Consider the following 23635-nt stretch of genomic DNA (forward strand, 5'->3'; position numbering starts at 1 on the left):
GGGGTAATATTCCTACTCTTAAATGTGTACTAAGAAAATCAATTAACAGGAGTTCACGTATATTATGATCCAACCATATGAAAAATACGATTTAAAGACAGCCGAATTCATGAACGTATACATGTACGCATATTATGAAAGAATTACGGAAAGTCATTATATGATGGGTAATCATAAGCGAATTACAAAGATATATACTTAAACATTAATATTGAGACATAATCCTCAAAAGGTTTACTAGCGACTGCAAACGACGACTGTATTTTTTAGTCCCTACATAAATTTTCAGTTTTCTAACTACCAGGGTTTGCCATTATTTCAAATTTTCAAAAATTCACATTTCAAAATTGGTGCAAGACTTAGGCGAAGTGCGGTCATTTCGCGACCGAATTCGCGAATCCAGGAATTTTTGATTGGCAGAGGAGGGGAAAGGGGGAACCATTTAATTGTTTAGGCCTCAGTTTTCATAACCCCGTCCCATTTACATTCCCTTTGCTTGCGTACGTACATGTAACATGCTACTAGTATTATGCATATGGAGACCATGAAACTGTTTAATGTTCTTATTTAGTTATGTCTTTCTGAAGTTTTGTTTATCTCTCTCTCTCTCTCTCTCTCTCTCTCTCTCTCTCTCTCTCTCGCATTTTCTGAAAATAGTCTTTTGCTGTATGATGTTTAAATATGTAAATTTTCATTTACATGTTTGCCCCCCCCCCCCCAACCTTGTTCCTATAAGGTCGAACATTGGCTATTTCCAGCATATAAAAGATACTGAAAAGATCCTTAGAGAAAGGTCCACCCAACCTCTTTCCCCAAAATAGGATTTTCGAGTTTGGGCAGTTCCACCTCCCCCTTCGCAAGTGAATAAGGGACATACACAACATACCTTACCTACAGATAATTTTTCAAGATATTCTTAATTTAAGATAATAGTGCCATCAGATGTTCGTAGACCAAAAATCAGCATGCATTACCAGGGGTTTTGAAAAGATGTCAATTGATGAAAATTCTTGTATAATTCAAAGAAAAATATACAAAAATTACTGAACATATATTCCAGATGTTTTGTTTATCCAGACTTGTTTTAGAAGAAGTGTACAACAGCATATATAGACACTAAAATGTAGCACACAGTTCCTTTAAGTATTGGAACTCTTCAATTCCAGGGAAAAAGACAATAAATTTCAAACTATGTTGCGTATGTCCTTAAGGCTATGTATAGGCGTTTCTATGCAAATGAGCTAATAAAAATAAAAATGCAGATGTATATTTTTTTATACAGAGAAAGTTTTTTTCTTATAAATACATACTTAGTACCCACAGCATAAGCTAGTGCACATTATGACGTCATTGTTCTTTACCACTCAAGGTTATAAAACACATCAACAAAACAGTCAGTGTAAGTGCATACCGTCTTTCATTTTAAATAAATAATGTATAATATTAAGAAGAATATTCTTTAAAAATGCTGCACAAATCTACGAAAGCCCAGAAGGCTCATTCGAGATTCCAGTTTCGAAATACGAGATTCGAAATTCGAGATTCGAGTTTCGAGATTCAAGATCCAAACTAACCAATCAAAAGACGGTTTAAGATTCAATTACTCCCCTTTGCTAAGTTTTGACCTTCAAGAAATAATTGAATATATTCAAACCGAGGAGGTCATTTGATTATATTACAATGCAAGAAAGAGTGTTACATATATCAGAACGAAATTAGAAAAAATATTGGGTTTTTGGTCTGCAAAATATGCTTAAATTTATATTATAACTTCTTAAATATTATAATAGATTTATATCAAGAATATCTATATCGTATTATCTACTTTGTTTACATGTTCGATGTCATATAATAATAAATATTGTTAATCGGATTCAAAGGGCAAAAGTAGGGGGGAGGGGCGTATTAAGCAAGTGACTACCGATTAATGATAAATAGAATTAAGGGTTTCAAAGAGGATATAGTTTGTAACAAGGTATTAGAAAGTGACCAGTGACTAATACGGGTTTCAAGTGTGCAATAAGACAAGTGACTAGCGATTAATAATAATTAGCAATACGGGTTTCAAAGTGGATATAGTTTGTGACAAGGTGTAAGAAAATGACCAGTGACCAAGTTTGTGAAACCAAGAGACAGCTCCATAAGTACATGTACGGATAGCTGAAATATACATGCTTAAAAAAATTATGATTTCTATTTGTTCAGGCCCGTAGGAAATAATAAAATAAAAAAATCACTGTAAAGCCTCCCCCCCCCCCCCAAAAAAAAAAAAACAAGGAGTTGTCACGGTTATTAGACGTTATTTTTGAAAGGACATAAGGACAAAGTTGCTATGTTTTCTACAGTAAATTATATTGGTAAAAAATATAAGGGGAATGGGGAGGGGGGGGGGCACGTGCCCAGGGTCCTATGGCTATGTTGTTTATTTTATTACAACAGTAGACAAATGTTCGGTTATCAACATTCAGTGTCAATCTTGCTATGCATGGGCAAAATAATTATATATTCGATAATTATTGATAAGGAAACCGCTCGGGTCTCGCAAGGTACATAACCAATCAATACACAAGTTTCAATACATGATGTAATGGCCCTAGAGAAAAAAAGATATGAAAGTATTTAATAATGATAAAAAAATTAATTATTTTAACAAAAAAATGCACCCTCTATACACCTTAAGGACTTTGAAAAAATCGTATAGCCTAAATGAGTACGTACATGTATTAAAATTACTTAGTGCATGTATGCCTTTTTAGTGTACACAGAAAATCTTGAAAGACATCGTAGTAGTGATAAAGAAAAATCGCGTTCGCTTTCCCAATGGTGTCTATTCCATATAGGCAAAAAGGCTGCAGCCTTCATTTTCTTGATGCAAAAATTAAAAAAAAAATATTTATACATGTATTTGATTGAAAAATGGGGGAAAGTTGATCATAAATCTTATTCATTTACCAGTTACTAGAATATATTTTCATCAAATTCAATGAAAGTATTTTTAGCAATCCACACTTTTATGCCTATCCAATTTTTACAGTGTACAAAACTTTAGATTTTTATAGCTGGTTAAATCTAAAATTGAAATGTTACCCTGAAGTCAATATCAGACTATTAAAAATGACATCAACAGGAGTCTACTAATATGTTTGGGTTAGTAGGGAGTCAAACATAAAACATTTTAAAAATTATATTTAGATTATTCAGTAAAGAAGTTTCCATAATTTCCATGCACTGTTTAAGGATTTTAAAATTTCTCAATTTTATTACAAGTGGTCATGAAGATTTTAATTTCTGTATCACAAAAATATGTTTAAATGATTTATAATTATATTCAATGGAAAAATGAAAATGATAGATGTCTCCAAGATCGCAGAAAGTGAACCTCCGACCCCCCCCCCCCTTCTATTGAGAGGGGGCGACTCCCTCCTTGCCTATCCGCAATTCGGCAATAATGCGCTTTAGGTGAAATCTGTGACCTCACATTAGTTTACACATTAGCCGAAGGGAATATACGCCACTGTTTCCCAATATGAGAAAAACATAAAAACTGAGTTTTCAATTAAGGTTTTGAATACTTGAATTAATTAAAAATCATATAAACAATACAAACTGAAATTTATCTTATTCCATATCAAATAGTTGATCAGTCTAACTGCACAAATTCACCCTTACATGTAATGAAATGTATCCGTAATTAAATTTCTGTGCAGTGTGAAGACGATCCTCAGCAATTCATATCAATAATATGTTCCTCCCTCATCAATGTGCATATTAAATAATTTATCGACATACAATCTAATTTCGCAAGTCAACGATAAGACCATATAATATTCTATACATGTATCTATTGTTTTGCTTAATGAGGAAAATAAGATTTTATACATATTTTACAAAACGTTACCCAAAATTCATTTGTATTTTGTTTTGATACATATGACATATTTTCTTGCATTATTAATTATGCAAATGACCCATTTGTTATCAATATATTCAGTGATTTCTTGATAGTAAAAACTTAATAAAGGGGAGTAATCAAATATTGAATCCGCCTTTTGATTGGTTATTTTGGATCTTGAATCTCGAATCTCGAATTTCGAATCTCGAATTTCGAATCTCGTATTTTGAAACTCGAATCTCGAATGAGCCTTCTGGGCTTTCGTACAAATCCTATGCACTTTCTAATTTCATAAAAAAAATTGAAGAAACTTACACTGGACTGTGAATTTTTACCTCGTTTCAACTCAAAACAAATAGTAACTAAACAATTGCACTGTCAATATTTGTGCAGCAATATCATTAATCCTAAGAATATCTTGCTTCTATTTATATCTTGCTTCTGTGAAATAAGGTATGCCCTTGCGCCGAAGCTATTTTGTTGATGTTCCTAATAAAGTTGTGTAGTAGAGAACGATGATTTCATAATATGACGTCATAATGCAATGTGCACTGGCTATCACATGTCGTGTGTACCAAGTTTGTGTTAGAAAAAAGTTTTAGATTTTTCTGTACGTTTGGTATAGTCCTTATGCGTTTAATTAGCTCATTTGTATAGAAACGTCTATAATAAATCTTAACTAACTTGAGTTTTTCTGGCTTGTCAATTTTTTAAGTCCCCCCTTCCTTTGCAAAATGTTACCACTTGCCTTCTTCTAAAACAAATATATTGTTGTATCATTTTCAGATGGCTTTATCTAAAATGGATATTCCCCGCAGAGCTCAACACTTTTTAGAATGTGGCATGGAAGAATGTGAAAGAAATTGCGAGTTCTATTGCAACCCTTGTCATCAAAGATTGTGCAAACAATGCAGAGATGAACATTTGAAAAGTCAAGAAAACAAGAACCATGAGGTAGTCCTTTACCAGCAACGTAAACGACAACATCCTGTGGAGAAATGCAAGATCCACACCACTAAAGATATTGACATGCTCTGTGAAGAATGCCAAGTTCCAGTATGTTGCAAATGTGTCACACAAAGAGAGCATCGGGGGCATATATTTAATGATCTAGAGACAATTTTTGCAGAAAAATATGCAGTCATACAAGAGGAAATCTCCAAAATCCAGGAGTATTTTCTATCCACATCACAAGATTTACAGAAAGAAATTAAAAAAGATTCCTCAGAAATCACACACATCATTGACAACATTAAAAAATACATGAAGACTGAAGGTGAGACCCTGAAATCTCTGGTTGACACAGTCGTATCTGACAACATGAAGCAGCTAGATCAGATAGAGCATTCACTGTTAGAAGATCTAAAAACCCAAGACAAGACATTTGATGATTACATCACTTATCTTAATAATCTTGTCAAAGAGCTCCACAGATGCCTGTCCTCTACAGAATCCCAGAAATTAATATCTGAGAAGAAGCCAAAGATCCGATCCATACCAGAGACAACAAAACCAGTCACACCAGGATTTACTGCTGGTCAATACAGCAAAAGTGATGTCACCAAATTACTTGGTAAAATACATGTCCCTAACACTCAGACAGAGAAGAGGGAAGTAAGGCCCATTGAAAGCGTGTACAATACAACAATGAAATATGAACAGATGAAAGAGGACAGAAAGAAATCTGGCAAGAAACAAACTTTGTCTCTATCGGCCTCTGTCACCACAGTCAGGGAGTTCAATGTACCAAGTGTTGAAGATGTGTTCCATGTATCACTAGGTCAATCCGACAGACTCTGGATCAGTGGCAGGCATGGTAATCTTGTCCAAACAGATCTACAGGGGAATGAGATACAGAAGATAAAAACACATGATGAATATGTAGGTTTCCACACAGTCACACAAGATGGGGATCTGATCTTTACAGACAGAAGCAATAAAGTCATATATAGGATAACACAGGATAATAATATCACTGAATTCATTAAAACTGGAAACTGGGAGCCACTCAGCATATATTCCTCCCACATCAACGGGGACATATTGGTGGGGATGGTGAAGGATAGTGAGGCTAAAGTCACCAGGTACAACAAGACAGGAGAAGAACTGCAGAACATACAGGGGAATAACAAAAGACAGAGATTCTATAAACTAGCATGCTACATCACAGAAAACATCAATGGAGATATCTGTACATCAGATTATGGTAAAGATGCAGTAGTGGTGGTGAATAAATCAGGACAACACAGGTTCTCCTACACCGGTCATGATTTATTCTTCTCTCCATATGGAATCTGTACTGATGTCCTCGGTCACATCCTGGTTTGTGATGATTACAACGGCACTGTTCACCTCCTTGATCAGGATGGTCAGTTCTTGTCTCTATTACTCACAAGACAACATGGGCTACGCTGTCCCCGTACTGTATGTGTTGATAATGAGAACAATCTCTATGTGGGACAAGGTCACACCAACACACTGACACTGTGCAAGTATCTCCAGTGATAATTACACTCGCACTTTCTAAAGAAAGTTCGGGTATATTGTTATTTACCTGGTCCATCTGTCCGTCTGTCACACTTTCTTCTTTCTCAATCTCCTCTTTTATTTAAAGCTGTAACTAATTGATCTTTTGGAATATGATAGGGGGTGTGCGTAGATGTGCAATAACCTCTTGGAATTTTCAATTTTACCCTGGGGGCAGAATAAGGGAGAAAAATGACGTTTTTAATAAATATCTGGTTCATTGAACTCCTCTTACATTTTACCGAACAGCCAAGTCATCTTTTGCGAGATGATTTGTGATGTTCTATAGATGTGCAATAAGGTTTCGGAATTTTCATTTTCACACTGGGGTCAAATGGGGGTTGAAAAACAACGTTTTTTATCTACAAAAACACCCTGGTTCCCAGAACTCTTCTTACAAATATACACAATGGCCAAATTTTCTATTGAAAGATTATTGCTGGTGTCCTATAGATATGCAAAAAGGTTTTGGAAATTTACCCGGGGGGGGGGGGGGGCGGAATCCAAAAAATGATGTTTTTTCAACAAAAAACCCTGGTTCCCCGAACTCATTACATTTTCATTTTAAGCAGAAGCCAACTCATCTTTTGGAATATGAATTGTGGTGTACTGTAGATGTGCAATGAGGTTTTAGGGATTTTTATTTTCACACTAGGGGTCAAATAATGGGTGTCAAAAAAACGACGTTTTTTAACCAAAAAACCATTTGTTTCCAGATCTCCTCTTGTATTCCATGCAATAGCCAAATTATCTTTTTAAAAATAATTTCTGGTGTCTAGTAAATATGCAACAAGGTTTTGAAATTTCATTTTTACCCTGGGGTTCAAATGAGGGTCGAAAAATGATGTTTTTTCTACAAAAATATCCTGGTTCCCATAACTCCTGTTACCTTATGCACAACAGCCAAATCATATTTTGGAGGATGAATGAGGGTCCTGCAGATGTGTTATATGGTTTTGTAATTTTGATTTTTACCCTAGGGGTCAAATGGGGAGTTAAAAAACGAAGTGTTTTCTATCAAAAAACCCTCGTTTCCAGAACTCCTGTTACATTTTATGAAATAGCCTAATTATTTTCTGAAAGGATTGCTGATGTCCAGTTGATTTGCAATGAATTTTTGGAATTTTCATTTTACACCCTAGGGGCCAACTGGGGGTTGAAAACGACGCACAAAAATTGGTGCTCAGTGCATTATATCATGTGTAGCAAGAATATATTTGCTTTAAGGGTTGGAATCAGAAACATTTTTAAGATATTAGAACAATTATTAAATGAGATGGGTTACATGACCATGGGGATATTTGCCCAAGAGAGTCTCTGAAGAGGCTGTAGCTTTACTTTAGGGCTGGGACAATATATGTAAATTGATTGACTCTGTGATTACGATACGCATATTGATATATATGTATATGTAAAAATGTGGAAATATTGCAAACAAATTGTCAGAATTGTTTTTTCTTTGTTTACTTAACGTTTTAGGTTTATGTAAAATGAACTTGTTAAATATAACTATAAATATGAATACATAATAATTAAAACCATTTCTGTTAAAAAATTTGTTTTACTACAGATAAATGCCTTCTATGAATAAATTATTATTAAGTGTGAAGAAATATTTTGCTCATTTCAATACAAAAGATTATATAACTAATTCAAAATATCCTGATATGTAGTGTATTGATACAAATATCGAGAAACATTTCAGTATAGTAGTTGTACCATCCTAGCCCTACTCTACTGGTCTGTACTTATAATAAAGATGTAAAATTGGTGTTTGTTTAAAAAAGGATTCTATTTTAGTAACATGGCAGATATTTTTTGGAAATCATTAACTAAAACAAAAAATGTATCTTGGTATAGTCTATTTGAACACATAGGCTTATTAAAATCAGACCAGAAGTATTTGAGGAGTAGCATTTTGAGAGCATTTTAAAGAAATTTCTATTTTTCTATTTAAGTAACTATGGGAAAACCATTCGTCTTAATCAAAAACTGTTGCATAGAATTATCTATCTTAAAATAGTTAACTTTACTACAAGTTGGATTGAAATCAGACCAACCAGTAAAAGTGGCATTTAGAAAAAAAAAAGAAGGAATATTCAAAATGCTCTCAATTTCAAGTAACCATGACAATACTATTCATTGAAATCAAAAACCGATTTAAGGATAACTAACACAAACTTTTTTTCACAGAAATCAGCAATATTTCTCATAGATTGATATTCAAATCGGTAATATGAATGATATGTTCCAGGTAAAGTGGAAGAATTTTGTAAGATTTTGTCACAATGTCAACTAAATGCTGTCATAAGACAGTAATACCTGCACTAAGATGTTTGTCTCTCAATGCGCTCTCCTTTAAATTCTGGTAACCAGGGAAGATGCACACATTTAAATCAAGCATAAAATGCTCAGGTGAACATGCAGCCCATATGGGCGTCTTAAGTAAATATTTCGTTACCAGTCTGATATTATACAATTTGATAATATAAATTCTGTTAAGATCAAGATCTAGTAAATGACTTTAGACTGTCTTTTTGGTGCTAGATCCATTATGACGTCATCTTTATTTTTCCCGTACTTTACGGCTCTAAAGAATTATGTAGAAAATTTGAAAACATGTGAAAATTAATCCCGATACCTATATTCAATTTGATTTTATTTTAAAGAAGAGGCTAAAAACATACAAAGTACCGTTTTCTGAGAGACTGTAGGCAATCTGGATACCTTTCATTTGTCTGATATGGAAAATCTCCCATATTCGTAACTTGTTTCCTTAATTTTTCATTGAAAATGACAGTATAAAATATGATTTTTCGTATTGTTTATCTACAATTTATGCCCCTATACACCTTATTTGACCAAGCTATGGTTATAAAGCATCATTAAAGGAATTTATTTCTCAAATTTCAGAAATCTGTAGGCTCCCTTCATTTACTAGATCTTGACCTTAAAGAGCATAATTTAGAAAGATTTGTGTATAAAAGGTTTTAAAAAAAATTTTGGCCCATAATTGGAACATGTTGAATTTATTGTCAGTATTTGGGAGAACTCCTTTCCAAACCTTGACCCGTTCAACATTGTCAAAAATCAACCCCCACCCACGATTCATCTGTTTTCCTGTTACATTTGGAATAGATAACACAAACTTATGTAAAAATAAAACAATTTTTATGTAATTATAATTTAAATTTTACAAATGTACGTTTTTTTGGAAAATTTCTAGAGCCATGCATTGAATTACGTCACACTACGAGCACTACTTTTACTGTTATCAGTAGATTGCACATGGTGTATGTTCATTATTACCAGCGGAAGTATTAATATTTAGTGTGCGTTTTAAATGGATTTATTATTCGATGATGTAAACAGTACCTATAACAGGCGGTAAGTACATTATGAATATATTGTTTTAAAAGTTATGTACAGAACGGGGTAAAATAATCAGAAATGAAAATGGTAAGGGGCCTATAGTTGGAAAAGGGTCAAAGATCATTGGAACACCCCAATTATACAATGAGGCAAGTCCCTGGGTGTCATTTCCACTCTTTGGAATCGGAAACAATAAAATAGCTTTCAATAAAGCAAAAAGCCACTAAGTCATCTTTGTATTATGACACACTAAATAGGATATATAGGGTCATGCCCCCTGAGATCATTCCCAACCCCTTAAACTACAAATGAGCATATATCTTGAAAACATTCTCCCCTTAACCATATATAATATTATCCCTTGAGTCATTATGCATTAAATGGTATAAAGGTTATGACCCCTTGAAGTCATCCGCACCCTGAAACTGGAAATGAACACAATATGACCTGCGTCAAAAGTGTGTCAGTGATAATTAATCTGCTTGACATTTCATTCATGACCCCTTAGGGACAGCTCACCCTCCTAGAATTAGAAAATAAAAATCATTCAGAGATATCCATTAAACTTTGTGTATATGTACATTTTTGTATTATTCACTATTTGTTTTATATCAAAATGAGTTATAAATAATTTGTACATAAATACATAAACGGCCCGGGGGCGGGAAAAGGGGAAGGAGTTATGTCTGCATGGTCTTACATGTTGAAAACTCCTAAAATTTGTTAATATTAGCCCGACCGTTTCCCACTTGTCATCATTATTTACTGATCTAACAACATACATATTTATTAAATCAATAGATCATGGACATTTTGGTCATATGCCTAGCTCTCCCTTGAATCAGGAATGGTGATATAAATATTTTAAGAATGATTAAGAATTAAAATAGGTCTTGTACGTAAATGTACATTTTTTATCAATATAGATAGAAGTTGCACTATGTTGACATGGGTATGAATTTAAAATTTTCAGCTTTGAATTTTCTGAAAATAAAGCATGAAAACAATTGCTCTTCAAATATTGTGTCTTCTGAGCATTTTCTATCACAAATTTATAAAGTTTTGCATAGGGGCTATATACCTGGGGTAATCTCTCTCTCTCTCTCTCTCTCTAACATCTATTTGAGTCAAAATTAAAATGGAATTATAAGACATTTTTTTTTAAAATTGATTTAACACTAATTCATACTGCAGTGAGAATGATATCCCTCCCAAAAATGTAAAAAAAAAAAGTTTACGAGCTAGCTTGTCTTTGATCTATATCTACAATTACAAAAGGACACAGCCAGAAGTCTTTTATTGTAGTTTGTTAAAAATTTCACATGGAACTCCTTTTGCTCAATATCAGTATTTGCAACAGGAAGAAATGAACTCGATCAATTATGCTTGAAAAGTACTCACTGTGAACAATAACCTGACTTGTTGAAGACAGGTAAACATATCCCTTAGGGTATAATTATCATACAAACTTTGTACAAAATTGAACAGTCAGGATTAAATCATCATTATCTTAGTTAAAATAACAAGAAACCACTAGAGGTGTGATGAAATATTTAGAAACACAAAGAATTTTATTTCTCATGTAAAATATTTTTTTCTTGTGCAAAACAATTTTTTCACATGAAGGGTAAAACCCTTCTTTTAGGGGGTGATAAGAATGAGAGAATATTTAATGGTATTTTAAAAATCTTCTTCTCAAGAACCACTGGGCCAAAAAAGTTAAAAATTGTCTGAAACTTCATTACTTTGTGTAGATTCAACTTTGCCCAAATCATGACCTTCTGGGGTAGGGTGTGGCCACAATAGGGGATCAATGTACAGTAAAACACGCTTATAACTAAGTGCCTGGGACGGACTATTTTGCTTCATTATGTTTTATTGCTTATATTCATTCAGTTTACAATTTATTTTAAAGACATGGAGAATGAAAATCGCTTCGCTGTAAGCGGCAATTCATTATAAGCGTGTTCACTGTAGGCAGGTTTACTGCATAAAAAAATCTTCTTCTCAAGAACCAATGGGCAAGAAATGTTGAATCTTATGTTAAGTTTCATTATATAATGTAGAAACAAATTTGTTCTTTCAAAACGCCACTCCTTCTTCAGTTTTGATGCGACAAGTAGACTATACTAGTCTACATATTGTTTTTGTCAATCATCTTCTTCAATCAAATTTTGTCCAAGCCGTAACTTGACAACCCTTTGACTTAAAGATTTCAAACTTGGAACATGGAGAGGTGGTATAGAGGTGGGGTTGAGGTCCTCAAACTTTTTTGACTTTGACCTTTTTATACGGGCAAGGTCAATCTTGACATCAAAATATAGTCCAGGCTATAACCTGAGAACCCTTTGACATTAGGATTTCAAACTTGTAACATAGAAAGAAGACATTTATAAAAGATGCACTGCATCAAAATTTTGACCTTGACTCCTTTCTTTATTCAAGGTTAAATTGAAAAAAACACCTCCAAACCATAACTTAAGAACCCTTTGACATTAAAACTTCAATCTTGCAACATGGAGAGGTGGTATGAAGAAAGGGTGCATATCAACATTTTTTTTTTTACGTTGACCCATTTATAAAGTCAAGGTCAATCTTTTACATGAAAATGTAATTCAGGGCATAATCTGAGAAGCCTTTGGCATAATGAATTCAAATTTGGAACATGAATAGAAGACATTGGCACAAGATTTGCTTCATCCTTTTTTTTTACCTTTGCCCTTTCTTCTTTCAAAGTCAAATTAAGAAAAAAGACAACCAGACCAAAACTCATGAAATCTTTTACATTAAGACTTAAAATGTCATTGTTCACCCCCATTTGACCCCCAGGGTGAAAATGAAAATATGGAAATATCAATGCACATCTGCAGGACACCATCAATCATCTTATAAAAGATGATTTATCTACTGCATAAAATGTAAGAGGAGTTCTGGGAACCAGGGTCTTTTAGTATATAAAAACATCATTTGTCGACCCCTATTTGACCCCAGGGTGAAAATGAAAATTCCGAAACCTAATTGCAGATCTAAATGATACAACTAATCATCTTCTAAGAGATGTTTAGGCTACTGTGTAAAATGTAAGAGGAGTTTTTGAAAACAGGGTCTTTTTGTATTTAAAAAAAAAAACGTCATTTTTCAATCCCCATTTGACCAAAAAAAAGTGACTAGGCTACTGCATAAAATGTAAGAGGAGTTCTGGGAATCAGGGTCTTTTTGTATTTAAAAACATCATTTTTCGACCCCCATTTGACCCCCAGGGTGAAAATGAAAATTCCAAAACCTTATTGCATATTTACAGGACACCACCAATCATCTTCCAAAAGATGATTAGGCTAATGTGTAAAATGTAGGAGGAGTTCTGGGAACCAAGCTTTTGTAGAAAAAAAACATCATTTTTGGCCCCCGTTTTGCCCCCAGGGTTAAATTGAAAATTCCAAAACCTTTTTGCACATCTATAGGACACCACCTTTCATATTCCAAAAGATTAATTGAATTCTGTTAAAGTATATGAGTAGTTAGATTAGTTAGATTAGGTAGAAAGTGTGACAGGCGGACAGAAGGACGGATCAGGGTAACAACAATATATCCGAACTTTCTTTAGAAAGTGCGGGTATACAAAAACGTGCAAAATTTTGTATAGAATTAAAATCAAAATTATGCAAAATTTTGTATAGAATATCATAGAAAACGATACAAATTCGCATATCTAAGTACCAAAGAAAACTTACGATTTTTTTATATTTTGGGGATTGATTATTTATGTAATTTCCATTCAAAATCAGTTTAAAAATATATATCATTCCATGCATCAAAGTTTTGTTTGTTAAGTAATGTATCTTAGTATGGCGTACTTGTGTACAAAGTCGTATTAAAATTGCACCAAAACTGTTGGAAGAATAGCATTTTTAACTACTTTTTGTAACCATGGCAAGATCATTTGTAGAAATCAAAAACCCATAAACCCTGTATTATGTTAATTATTATTATAGGCTGATTTTGCACCAAGTCATTGAAATCGAACCAAAACTTTGGAGGTGAAGCAATTTGAATGAATTTCACTAAAAATCTTTTTAGTAACCATGGCAACAGTGTTCAAGGAAATCAAAACCGATAAACAGAATTATGTATCTTAGTATAGTCTACTTCTGCTCCAAGTATTAATGAAATTGGGTCAAAGCTATAGGAGAAGTTGTAAAAGAGCAAATTTGATTCTACATTATGTTTCTGAAGCTTTCATTTGAGTTTCATTTTTTTCTTGCCTAGTGGTTAGTGAGTAGATTTTTGAAGATTTTTTTCTTCAACATTCCCATGAAAAACTATAATCCTCTGATGTGATCACATCCTACCCCTGGAGGTAATGATTTGGACAATTTTGAATCAACACTGTAATAATGTTTCACAAAAATTTTCTGGGGGAGTGGTTCTTGCGAAAAAATATTTTTGAAATATATCATTTAATTTTCATTCATACTTGAAAGAGGGTGTGACTCTTCATTTAAATAATTAACCTTAAATCTCCTTCTTCCAAGGATACTTTGAGGCAATTTTGTTTTAAATGTCACAGAAGATGAAATTGTTAAAAAAAATATGACGAAAACAACACATTTGACACATTGTTTTACATGAGAAATATTTTACACAAAAATAAAATTCTTTGTGTTTCTAAATAATTCATCAAACCTCTAGCGTGTTTTTAACTAAGACAATAATTAGAACTTGCAAAATGATGACTTCAAACTTCAAACGCGACTATTGATATTTTTTGTATCATCAACTTGTTTGTCAATAGCTTTCCTCGTTTTAGAAATTGCTCTTGATCGAATCAGCTGTAAGACATAAACCCCATATGCAGGTGATGAGGGTATATTGCTACATAAGTTCTTATCATTAAACATTTAAATTTTTTGAAAAAATTTAAGTCATCACGTTTTTCATTAAGCTTTCTTGTTAGGTTATCATTAACATCTTTTTCTAGTAAAATATTCAAATATGAAACAGATGAGTGTCATGCTTTTTAAGTCAGAAACTTACCTTTTCTTACATGTTCTTGAGCAATAGGAGTTCCATTTGAAATCATGAGAAAAGACATCTGGCTGTGTCCTTTTGTAATTAGATGTAGATCAAAGACAAGAATTTATTTTTTACATTTCTGGGAGGGATATCAATCTAGCTGCAGTATAAATTACACATTAAAAAATCCTGAAAGTAAAACAATTTAAAAAAAGGAGTATCAATTCGCACGTTTGTTGTTTTGTGAGAAGAGTAAGTAATGATGACAGAAGTTGGGTTAATATTTCCAATATTTTGGGAGTTTTCAACAATTAAGGACATACGCAACGTAGTTTGAATTTTATTGTCTTTTTCCCTGGAGTTGAAGAGTTCCAATACTAAAAGGAACTGTGTGCTACATTTTTAACATCTATATATGCTATTGTACACTTCTTCTCAAACAAGTTTGGATAAACAAAACATCTAGAATATATGTTTAGTAATTTTTGTGTATTTTTCTTTGAATTATACAAGAATTTTCATCAATTGTTATCTTTTCAAAACCTCTGGTAATGCATGCTGATTTTTTGTCTTTGAACATCTAATGGCACTATAATCTTAAATTAAGAATATCTTGAAAAATTATCATTAGGTAAGGTACGTTGCGTATGTCCTTAAGACATGCAGAGATAACTCCTCCCCCCTTCACCGTCCCCCAGTTTGTTCACGTATGCAATCAAATACTTTGTTTTGACATAAAAAATTGTGAATATATTTATGAAAAAGAAGATCTGACACTTTGTCAGAATGGATTAATCATTCAATGATTTAAAGAGGCATTAGTTTTAGAAAAAAAAAAAAACTGTAAGTATGAATTTTAAAGAAAAAAATTCATTTCCTAATAAATTGCATATACATTTAATTTTACACATGAGGTCACAGTAGATGTGTTAAAGGTAAATTTACTGGCGGATTTAGCAATTAAGAGGGAAGCCCAGGTGACCCGGACCTCCCTTTTTGTAATCAAAATTATATGAGATTAATAAATTGATTTTTGTTGTGGGATGTTGCATTATTTTTACATAAAGTATAGCTAAAATAAGTCAAAAACAGTTCCATAAAACTCCTAAGACCTGAGAATTTCCGGGGGCTTAATTCGCCCCAAGGGCCCCCACATCCACCCCCAACTGGTTACCCCCCTTAAGAATCCTGGATCCGCCTTTGGTAATTAATATTCGTTGTCTAGAAATAATTTATCAAACCAATTATAATTTTATATAAAGTATATTCTTTTTAAATCTGTGGACACCTATAGCATATGTTTTACATGCTTTTACTTGGAAAACATTTTCAATTTTTTAAAATACATTTTTCATCATTTTCAGATGGCTATACGTAAAATGGGTATTCCTTAGAAGGCCCAGCACTTTTTAGAATGTGGCATTGAAGACTGTGAAAGAAACTGTGAATTCTATTGCAACTATTGTCACCAAAGATATTGTGCAAACAATGCAGTGATGATCCTCTGAAAACTCCAGAAAATAATTACCACGAGGTGGTCCATTACCAGCAACGTAAATGACAACTTCCTGTGGAAAATGCAAGATCCGCCCCACTAAAGATGTGGACATGCTCTGTGAAGATTGTAAAGTTCCAGTATGTTCCAAATGTGCCACACCAAATGTGTCATATTCGAATAAATTTACCAACAAAAAATACATGCTGCACAGAACTGGAATTTATGACAAATTTGGGCATTTAAATCTATATTTATCACCAACCAGGAAGTAAATTACAGGTCTCGTTTAAGTCTCGTTATTCTGGCAATCCAAAGTCTGCCAAAAGTCATTTAATGATTTATCGATCTTTCAATTCCAGATAAAGCTGTAAGTATTAATTTTAAAGAAAAAGCATTCTTTTATTAGATCCATTTAAATGCATGTGATGAGGTCACTGTAATTATGTTAGGTAGTAATTAATATTTCGTTCTCAAGAAAGAATTTATCAAATCAATTATAATTGTATATAAAATATATTCTTTTAAAAAATATGAATTTGTACCTTTAGTTTTAATCCACCTAAAGCATATGTTACATATGCTTCTAATTAGATAACATTTTCAAATTTCTAAAATACATTTTTTCTTATCTATTTCAGATGGTTTGATTTAAAATGGACATTCCCCGCAGAGCTCAACACTTTTAGAATGTGGCATGGAAGAATGTGAAAAAAATTGTGAGTTCTATTGCAACCCATGCAATCAAAGATTGTGTAAACAATGCAGTGATGAATATCTGAAAAGTCCAGAAAACAAGAACCATGAGGTGGTCCTTTACAGGCAACGGAAACAACAACTTCCTGTGGAGAAATGCAAGATCCACCCCACTAAAGATGTGGACATGCTCTGTGAAGAATGCCAAGTTCCAGTATGTTCCAAATGTGCCATACAAAGAGAGCATCGGGGGCATGGATGTACTGATCTAGAGACACTTCATGCAGGAAAATATGCAGATTTTCAAGAGGAAATATCCAAGATCCATGAGTACTTTCTTCCAACGTCACAAGATTTACAGAAAGAAATAAAAAAAGATTTCTCCGAAATCAAACACATTATGGACAACATCAGAACATACATGAATACTGAAGGTGAATCCCTTAAAAGTCTGGTGGACACAGTTGTATCTGAGAACATGAAACAGTTAGACCAGATATAACATTCATTGTTAGAAGATCTAAACTCCCAAGAAAATACCATGAATGATTACATCACTTATCTTAATAACCTTGTCAAAAAGCTCCACATATGCCTATCCTCTTAAAAATCCCAGAAATTAATGTCTCAGAAGAGGCCAAAGATCCGATCCATACCAGAGACAACAAAACCAGTCGCATCAGGATTTACTGCTGGTCAATACAGCAAAAGTGATATCGCTCAATTACTTTGTAAAATAGATGTCCCCAACACTAAAGCAGAAAACAGAGAAATTAGGCCCATTGAAAGTGTCTACAATATAGCAATGAAACCTACACATAAACAGATTAAATAGAGAAAGAAAAACAATGTCTCTCTCTGCCTCAGTCACCAAGGTCAGGGAGCTCAATGTACCAGGTTTTAATCACCTTTATCATATAACACACGGTCAATCAGACAGACTCTGGATCAGTTACAGTGAGGGTAATCTTGTCCAAACAGATCTACAGGGGAATGTGGTATGGAAGATAGAAACAAATGGTAAAATGCAAGGTTACCACACAGTCACACAGGACGAGGATCTGATCCTTACGGACAAAGACAAATATGTCATTAATAGGATAACACAGGATAATAATATCACTGAATTTATTAAAACTGTAGACTGGGCACCACTCAGCATACACTCCTCCCACATCAACGGGGACTTCTGGTGGGGATGATGAAGGGTGAAGAGGCTAAAGTCACCAGGTACAACAACACAGGAAAAGAACTACAGAACATACAGAGGGATAACAAAGGACAGGGACTGTATATAATACCAGATTACATCACAGATAACATTAATAGAGATAACTGTACTTCAGACTATGACAATGGAGTTGTGGTGGTGAATAAATCAGGACAACACAGGTTCTCCTACACAGGTCAGGAATCATGGTTCCGTCCCTATGGAATCTGTACTGATGTCCTCGGTCACATCCTGGTGTGTGATAGATACACTAACACTGTACACCTCTTTGATCAGGACGGGCGGTTCTTGTCTCTATTACTGACAGAACAACAAGGGGTAGAGTATCCCTGTAGTGTATGTGTGGATGATGAGAATAATATCTATGTTGGACAAGGTCTCACCAACACACTGACAGTGTACAAGTACCTCCAGTGATTCTTATTTGGGCATAAACACAGTGCATATTATTTTAACCTAAAACAATGAATTTAATCATAGCCATAAATTTGTTATTTTATATCCAATTCATAACTCTAATTTTCATATAAAACATGTTTTGAATCCCATTAGTTTGCAAAAAATAATAGCAATTTATAATTAAGTATTAGTTTGCAAAAAATAATAGCAATTTATATTTAAGTATTACATACACTGTAGCTACATGTACATGATTGTCTATACATGTATTTAAAACTAACCTAATGGGTATATGCTTTATCTAGAAAAGTTAATTTTATGTTTTATTTTTACATATAGAGGGTGCACAATTTAGATTTCAGTGTTAATTAATCAATATTGTTACACATCTAAAAACATATTTTTATCATTCTTAAGAAAATTGTTCACTTAATTGTTTAAATCTCAATCATATATGATGAAATAAATGTTCCCCAGAATAGTGTAGTACTAAATCAGCAGTCGATTTATTTGCCATTGTACTTTAAAATTGCATACAATTCAAACTAATAAAAAGAAAATTAGCTATATATACGTTTCATCTCGCTCTTCGTTGATCGCTCCTAGAATTCCCTTAAATCTGAGATACTTTTTACCTAGGATAACGTAGAGCACAAGCTTTCCTAATCTGAGATTTTTATGCACATGGTGTACATGTATCTTAACTTACTGGTGTATGAAATGTATATATTTGGTATATAGGCAAAAGCGAAAAGAGAGATGAAAGGTCTAATTTTAAATAGATTGCATGCAATTTCTTGTTAAGCTTTAACAGGTCGAGGAATCTACCATATATGGATATTGTTGTCATTGCGCACAGAGGTGCTTACAGTGAGCAATCGTCCAATCCAATGAATGAGCCGAAAAGCATGATGGTCTACTACATGTTTATATTTTACTACAAACACATGGGTCAGGCAAATTTAGGACGCGATTTCAGATGGCTGCAGGAAAGTCAACTAATAATTATTTTTAATGTTTTTTGTGAAAAACACAAAGAATTACTACTAATTAAGTAAAATTAAATTTAGTACTAATTAAGATTTTCCATGCTCAAACAACGTCAATTTTCCGTGTTAAATAGTACGTGGAAATACCGCTCACAAAGTCTTCATAAGTAAATAAGAACACAGTTTTTATTACCTTAATATTCGTGAATTTGCCATGCTACTGGTGTTATTCGTTGTTACTTTGTTATTGTTTACTAGAAATTAAAAGTTAATGCAGTTATAAAAAAACATAAGTCTATTGCTGTACGGTATTTTTAATTCTCATGTACATTGATCATAGAACGTGTATTGAGTAGCATATATATAGAAGTTGTATACATAGTAAACAATGACAATACATGAGTACACCTCAGAGTCGATATGTTTTGGACCAGGGAATAGTCACGTGAAATTCATACTGACTGATAGTACAGCACGGGAAATTGTCAACAAATGGACTTATACAATGGAGTGGAGAAAACCCAAATTTTACCGTTGTAAAACATTTGTATGTAAATGTGAGCATGGAACTAGTAGATAATGATGTACGTATTATATTAAGTGTGTAAAATGCTTGCAAAAATGCATCATGTCTTTCCGAGAGCGATTTCAAAAACTGGCCTTATTGAAACGTACATGTAGTATTTTTTGTAGCAACCCATAATGCAACTCATTTAGCTGATTGGTCGGTTTGCCAGTCACGTTGGATGCCTCATTTAGCATGTAAATTTATTCTGACGTCACAGAAAATAGTTTCCTCGACCTGTTTAATTTATATGAATCTTGCAAACTAATGTACAGCACAAACTAACATCAAGACTATCAGCATTAAGACTCGTTTTGTATAATCTACTAATAGAAATATGCAAGTTACTACATTGTTTTTTCATAATTTATTTTTAACATTAATATTTAAAACTAAAATTCAACATTTTCTTAAGGGTATTACAGTTCAAACCTTGGATGGCGAATGAACTGACGTACGAAAATAAAAGAAATTAACCCTCTAAAATAACGAATACTTTGTTTCAAAATTTTTGAAAAGTCTTTGCAATTTTTGGTGTCTTTTTTGTTAGGTTTAGTTTGATACACACGGATAAAAATCGATATCAGATAAAAATACTCAAGGCAAACTACAATGAAGCGCATTGAAGTAGTAAAAATTTCCGTTTGAATGGAACGTTTTGAGCTTTCTTTAGAAGGTTGATTGTCATACAATGACAAGCCCACTTCTTTTGAAGGGGAAAAAGGGCCAAATTGTTCATTCGAATACCTGTTCAACAGGTATTCCATAAACAGAAATACAAATAGCCAATCAGAATGACAGTCTACATAAACAACAAAATACACAGCTGTTCGCGATCGCCGAACATGTATGTGGTAATTCCAATAAGCATGATAAATTCATAATTATGTACATATTCGTTGCAATACGTGTTTGACAGAAGCGGAGAGTCTATTTCCTAATTTCATAAAATGTCCATTTCAGTGTAGTCGCAGAGAGTGGGGTGTCTTAAAGCATTACGACGAATATTTCTTTCTCGTTTCTAAAGAAATGGGCGTGTCAATATACGGCACTTGACGTTCGATAAGAAGACACAAACTCTCCATTCAAGCAGAAAATTTTAATTACCACTTCATTGTTTATACTTTTCTTTTTTAAAAAGTTCTCAAAAAAATGAGGATAGAGGCGAAGAATCATGTCATATCTTCTACTGTTAATTAGAAATTGTTAGAAAATGATAATTAATTATCAGAATGATTAAAATCGGTTATATAGAAACAAAATGTCCATGGATCTGGTTATCAAATTCTTAGGGGGAGGGGGATGGAAAGGGGAGAGGCACGTTATGAAGATTTTTTCAAGATAATTCCTCTATATGTTCTTACGCAAAACTTTGACCTCTGTTGTGCCCCAGATCCCGGGGGACTCATAATTTGAACAAAATTGATTCTACAATACCTAAGGTTGCTTCTGTATAAGTCTGACTAATAATGGCTTTGTTCTTGAGAAGAAGATTTCAAAGATATTCCCTATGTAACGTTTATGATCAGGTTCTTACGAGGGATATATAAGTTTTCTTTTTACTCTGTCGGACTTAATGATTGGAATGAATATTAAGACAACTCTGTCTGAGGGTATATCACACAGTACTTAAATTTTCTCTTATCTAGAGATGGGGACTGGGTAAGGTACTTCTTGCACCGTGTTTCTCCCCTAGGTTTCCATTGATAGGTAAGAACCAGCTGTCTCAATCTTTTTCCAGATTTACTACACCAAGAGCTTAATTAACATCAATTTCCTAGGATACTTGCCACTCGTGTTTTTAATTTCTATACGTTAATTTTGTTCTGGCCCTTAAGGTTTTCTATCCTCTATCCTTAAATGTCCGTCTCATACATAATACTCTGATATTAATTTAAAGAATTTTACAATAAAAAAGGATTTACTAAGTTAAACATTCAACAATATAATTAACTAAGCAGTAAGTATTAAACAAAGATTGCATTGAAGTCTATGGAGCAATTTTTTAAAAAAATAAAAATTCAAATAATAAGATTATCAATAAATATTGTAGTAGAAAAATGCACTAAGACACATAAAAAATAGAATAACAATTGAAAGCGATTTTTTTTCAACAGATAAGTTTTTTAAATTGATTTTTTTTTGTTAATAAAAATAGAGGGAGATAACTCTTACCAAAATTCAAGGTCATAAATTAGGACACATCCCATCCTGAAATGCTAATAGTAATAAATGGAATTATGTCTAAATATACTGAGTATTCAACACCTACACATCCATTATGTATTCAATTTCATTGAATCTTTTGCAGGATGGAATACCATAACTTCTTTATTGCTGATTCATCATCCAACTTCATCAGTTACCTTCTGAATTCCTGACTTTCCCAAAGTTTTGCCTTATATATCCTTAGGCTAGTCCATTCCAAGGGTTATCAGGTTATTCCACTATTTGAAGTCTTCAATGCGTTTTTCTCAAATGCCCCTTAACCATTACACCTATATATTCATATGTAAACCTTTACCCACTGTTGTGGCCCCGACCTACCCCAAGGGATCATGATTTGAACGAACTTGAATCTACACTACCTGAGGATACTTCTGTATTAATATGTCTAATAATGGTTTAGCTGTTCTTAAGAAGAAGATTTTTAAAGATATTTCCTATATATTCCTATGTAAAACTTCGACCCAATCTTTTGGCCCAGCCCAAGCCCGGGGGTTATGATATGAACAAACTTGCGTCTAGAGTATGTAATGAAGCTTTCACATAAGTTTCATCTTCTCTTGCCCAGTGGTTCTTAAGAAAAAGATTTTTTAAAAGATGCCACCAAATTTTCACGAAGTCTCATTAACTCCCCTTTAAAGAGGGCGTGGCACTTCCTGTGAACGAACTTTAATTCCCTTCATCCCAGAATGCTTCGTGGCAAGTTTGGTTGAAATTGGCCCAATGGTCCATGAGAAGAAGATGAAAATGTAAAACATTTACAGACGACATACAGACGCCGGACACTGGACATTTTTTGAAAAGAAAAGCTCACTTGAGCCTTCGGCTCAGCTAGGTGAGCTAAAAAAGTGTGTCGTACAGATTTTAATTAGGAATGGCAATCGAATACAAAATTGACAGTCGGTTAACCGCAAGACGTTCCGATCGATTAATCGGTTAATTGTATCTAAAACAGATTTTTTTTTCATGTAAGATCTATTCAAATAAACAAGAACAACAAAAAGGCGTTAGTAATATTATGTTTATTTTTTATCAAGACACCATATATCTTTTATTCCATTTCATTTCAATGGACAAAAAAAAGAAAATCATAAAACATGCCTGAAATATCAGATACTATAAAATATTTCAGACTAGATTTCTTGCAAATTCATTCTGCATTGTCACCATAAACTGGGTATGAACTACCGCTTAATTTACAATGTTTGTTTAATAATACGATTTGGTAGGT

At 33.3% G+C, this 23635-nt stretch overlaps 1 protein-coding gene and 1 pseudogene across 1 annotated transcript; both read left to right on the forward strand.

Moving 5' to 3' along the window:
- Window positions 1-4669: 4669 nt before the first annotated feature.
- Window positions 4670-6895, forward strand: LOC133200590 (uncharacterized). The gene has a single exon (XM_061336377.1). The coding sequence runs from the start codon at window positions 4679-4681 to the stop codon at window positions 6395-6397; it is 1719 nt and encodes a 572-aa protein (XP_061192361.1). The 5' UTR covers window positions 4670-4678; the 3' UTR covers window positions 6398-6895.
- A 10092-nt stretch (window positions 6896-16987) lies between these two features.
- Window positions 16988-18644, forward strand: LOC133200591 (uncharacterized; annotated as a pseudogene).
- Window positions 18645-23635: the final 4991 nt, after the last annotated feature.

The sequence above is a fragment of the Saccostrea echinata genome, unplaced genomic scaffold, assembly GCF_033153115.1.
Source record: "Saccostrea echinata isolate AGI-Se365-2 ecotype Australia unplaced genomic scaffold, CSIRO_AGI_Sech_v1 ptg000040l, whole genome shotgun sequence".
Taxonomy (NCBI): domain Eukaryota; kingdom Metazoa; phylum Mollusca; class Bivalvia; order Ostreida; family Ostreidae; genus Saccostrea; species Saccostrea echinata.